The following is a 2,926-nucleotide window of genomic DNA, read 5'->3' on the forward strand; positions in this document are numbered from 1 at the left end:
CTCAAGAAGAAAATGACCCTAGTGAATCTTTTTTTGTCATAGTTAATGGATATATATATATTTATATATTATTGGTTATGAATATTCATGAGATACAGAGCTGATTGTCACCCCTCGTGCCCAAGATGTGAAGTCCAGATTCGTGCTGGCAGCATGCCCATTGCCACATCTCATCTGCATATAGACCACATCAGATACACCTTCATTGCCCTGTGAGGGCGGGAGGAATTAAAGACACAAATAACAAGACATAAAACATCTCAGGGGACAGCTGAGAACTTGGAGAGTGGATGATTCCGATGTACCCAACAGAAAGCACAGGCCCCTCTGCATCTGCCCATGGGAATCAGCCCTGAGCTTGGTGGGTCCTGAGCATCCCCTGGTGGTCCTGAGTGTCCCTGTAGGGAAGCTCGTGTCTGGGCTCATGCTGACATTCCCTCACTGTGTCTCTGGCACAGTAATACACAGCAGTGTCTGAGGACTTCAGGCTGCTCCACTGCAGGTGGGCGATGCTGGTGGATTTTTCAGTAGAGAGTGTGACATGGCCTTGGAAGGATGGGCCATATGGCATACCCGATTCACCAGGACCAATCCTCCCCAACCACTCCAGGCCTTGCCCTGGAGCCTGGCACAACCAGCTGATCCAGTAGGTGGTAAAGCTGTATCCAGAAGTCTACCAAGTGATCCTCAGAGACTCCCCGGGTCTTTTCACCTCTGCCCCAGACTGCTCCAGCTGCACCTGGGCACACGCACCTGTGTGGGAGAAGCAGGACTCAGATCAGGGGTCCACTCATGCCCACTCCACTCTGTGAACCAATCTCTGTGCCTGGACTGACCTGGGAGAACAGCCAGGAGTCGGGGAAGGACAATATGTTGAAGTCCTAAAACCGACATCTCAGAATGTCGCTGTATTTAGAGATAGGTTCAAAAAAATTCATTAACAGAAAATAACATAAAGGGGGGGGAGAATAAATCTAAAATGACTTGTGTCCTTATAAGAAAGGGAGATAAAGACACAGACATATAGAGATGAAAGACCATGTGAAGACAGAAAAAATACAGCAATTTACAACCCAAAGAGAGAGATCTCAGAAGAAATCAAATTTTCTGACACCTAGATCTCAAATTCTTGTCTCCAGAATTGTGAAATTACTTTGTCTATGTATGTTTAGTTTAAGTCACCAAGTCTATGGTGCTAGTTGCCCTAGACCATGGTGAATGCAACAGAAGAAATACCCTCACTCTGCATAGGTCAAGGTGGCTCCTCTCTGTCTCTGCTGGTAGCAGCAACTTTACCCCAAGGACACAAGTCAAATACCATCATCCATATTCTAACACTTTCTTTTTTTGATGATCCATGTTTATAGGAATTTCCTAGATCTCAAATTCTTGTCTCCAGAATTGTGAAATTACTTTGTCTATTTATGTTTAGTTTAATTCATCCAGTCTGTGGTGCTTTGTTATGGCAGCCCTAGACAGCTAATACGGTGTCCATCTGTCAACTTGTAACGTGTGTGGAGTTTAATCCTTCAGCCCTGATGAAGGATGATACATCATGGGATGTGTTGGTTGCATGAACTCTGGGAAGGCCACAGCCTTCAAAATTGAAAGCAAGCACAGGTGGGACCGTAATGTGCCTGGGGTGATGCACGTCTCAGAGTTTTCCAGGTTTCACTTTTTCAAACTTTTCTAAGAAGAATTTCAAACATCCTAAAAGAGAGAAAACTTAAATGTAAAAAAATGCATGCCAGTACAGGAAAATGTTTATTTTCTTACGCAGTGAACTATATTCTAAATTGATTTATTATATTTATTTATTTTAATGAATTGGTGTTTATTCTTGGATCTCATAAGAAGGCTACTCCAGAGAAATTAAGGGTGAAGATGTAGTGAAATAACTTTTTATCTTTTTCAATATCATATCAATGGTGTGTGAAGGAGCTTCATTTTAGGTAGGTCACTAACATTGGGAAGTAGAGCCCCACCCTTCAAGGTCTCTGGAGAGTCCGTGTAACATCCTCGGGCCCTGGGAGTGGAGCATTTGCCTCGCTGCTTCTCCCTCCTTCATCCCTGGAAGGACTAAAGTCTCTACACTTCAGTGATTCGTCAGACATTGATCCTCAGAATCCCCACTGCAATGGAGAAAGTTGTACATCACCTGAGCACTGTCCCAGCTGCAGGTGAATCACGTACACACAGAACTATCTAATGCAATGGCTGCTATAATCCCTGTTGGATCAGCGGACATGAATGGGATCAAGAGGAACCCACTAGAGTGAGCCCTCAACGTCCACTTTTGATGACTTGATCCACACAGTGCAACGTTCAGTCCACTTTGCAACGAAGGCTTTGAAACAGCAGCCAGTCCCAATGTGCATGGAAGTCACAGTGTGAGGGTTGGTGGACCAGGATTCACTGTCCACACTGTGGCTGTACCTGGGGTCACCACTTGACACTCGTCACTATCCCCTCTCATGTCCAGTCTAGATTCCTCTAAGTCATGGCCAGCACTTTGGTGTTGGTGATGACTTTGTGTTGCTAGGCTGGTGGGATGATCTAGGCCTTAAACACTAAGTGTCCATTGTCCTTGGTGACTTGGGCACTGTCAGGTGTTTGATGCAGTTGCCCTAGACCATGGTGAATGCAACAGAAGAAATACCCACACTCTGCATAGGTCAAGGTGGCTCCTCTCTGTCTCTGCTGGTAGCAGCAACTTTACCCGAAGGACACAAGTCAAACACCATCATCCATATTCTAACACTTTCTTTTTTTGATGATCCACGTTTATAGGAATTTTTATGAATCAGGCTGTCATCACATTCTCTGACTCAATGAAATCCTTCTTGTCACCACCTTATGTAAACCTTGCTTCCTGAGGACCAGTTCTCCTAACTGATTACAGCTTAAGGTTGTGGAGATAGGAAGA

General features: G+C 44.7%; 1 gene segment (V, D, J or C); it reads right to left on the reverse strand.

Moving 5' to 3' along the window:
* Window positions 1–442: 442 nt before the first annotated feature.
* Window positions 443–673, reverse strand: LOC103584444 (the record flags this gene model as incomplete). The annotated part of the segment is given in 1 exon segment: window positions 443–673. A coding segment is annotated over 1 exon segment (231 nt), but the record flags the coding sequence as incomplete, so codon positions are not given.
* Window positions 674–2,926: the final 2,253 nt, after the last annotated feature.

This window comes from Galeopterus variegatus, unplaced genomic scaffold (assembly GCF_000696425.1).
Source record: "Galeopterus variegatus unplaced genomic scaffold, G_variegatus-3.0.2 Scaffold56178, whole genome shotgun sequence".
Taxonomy (NCBI): Eukaryota; Metazoa; Chordata; class Mammalia; order Dermoptera; family Cynocephalidae; genus Galeopterus; species Galeopterus variegatus.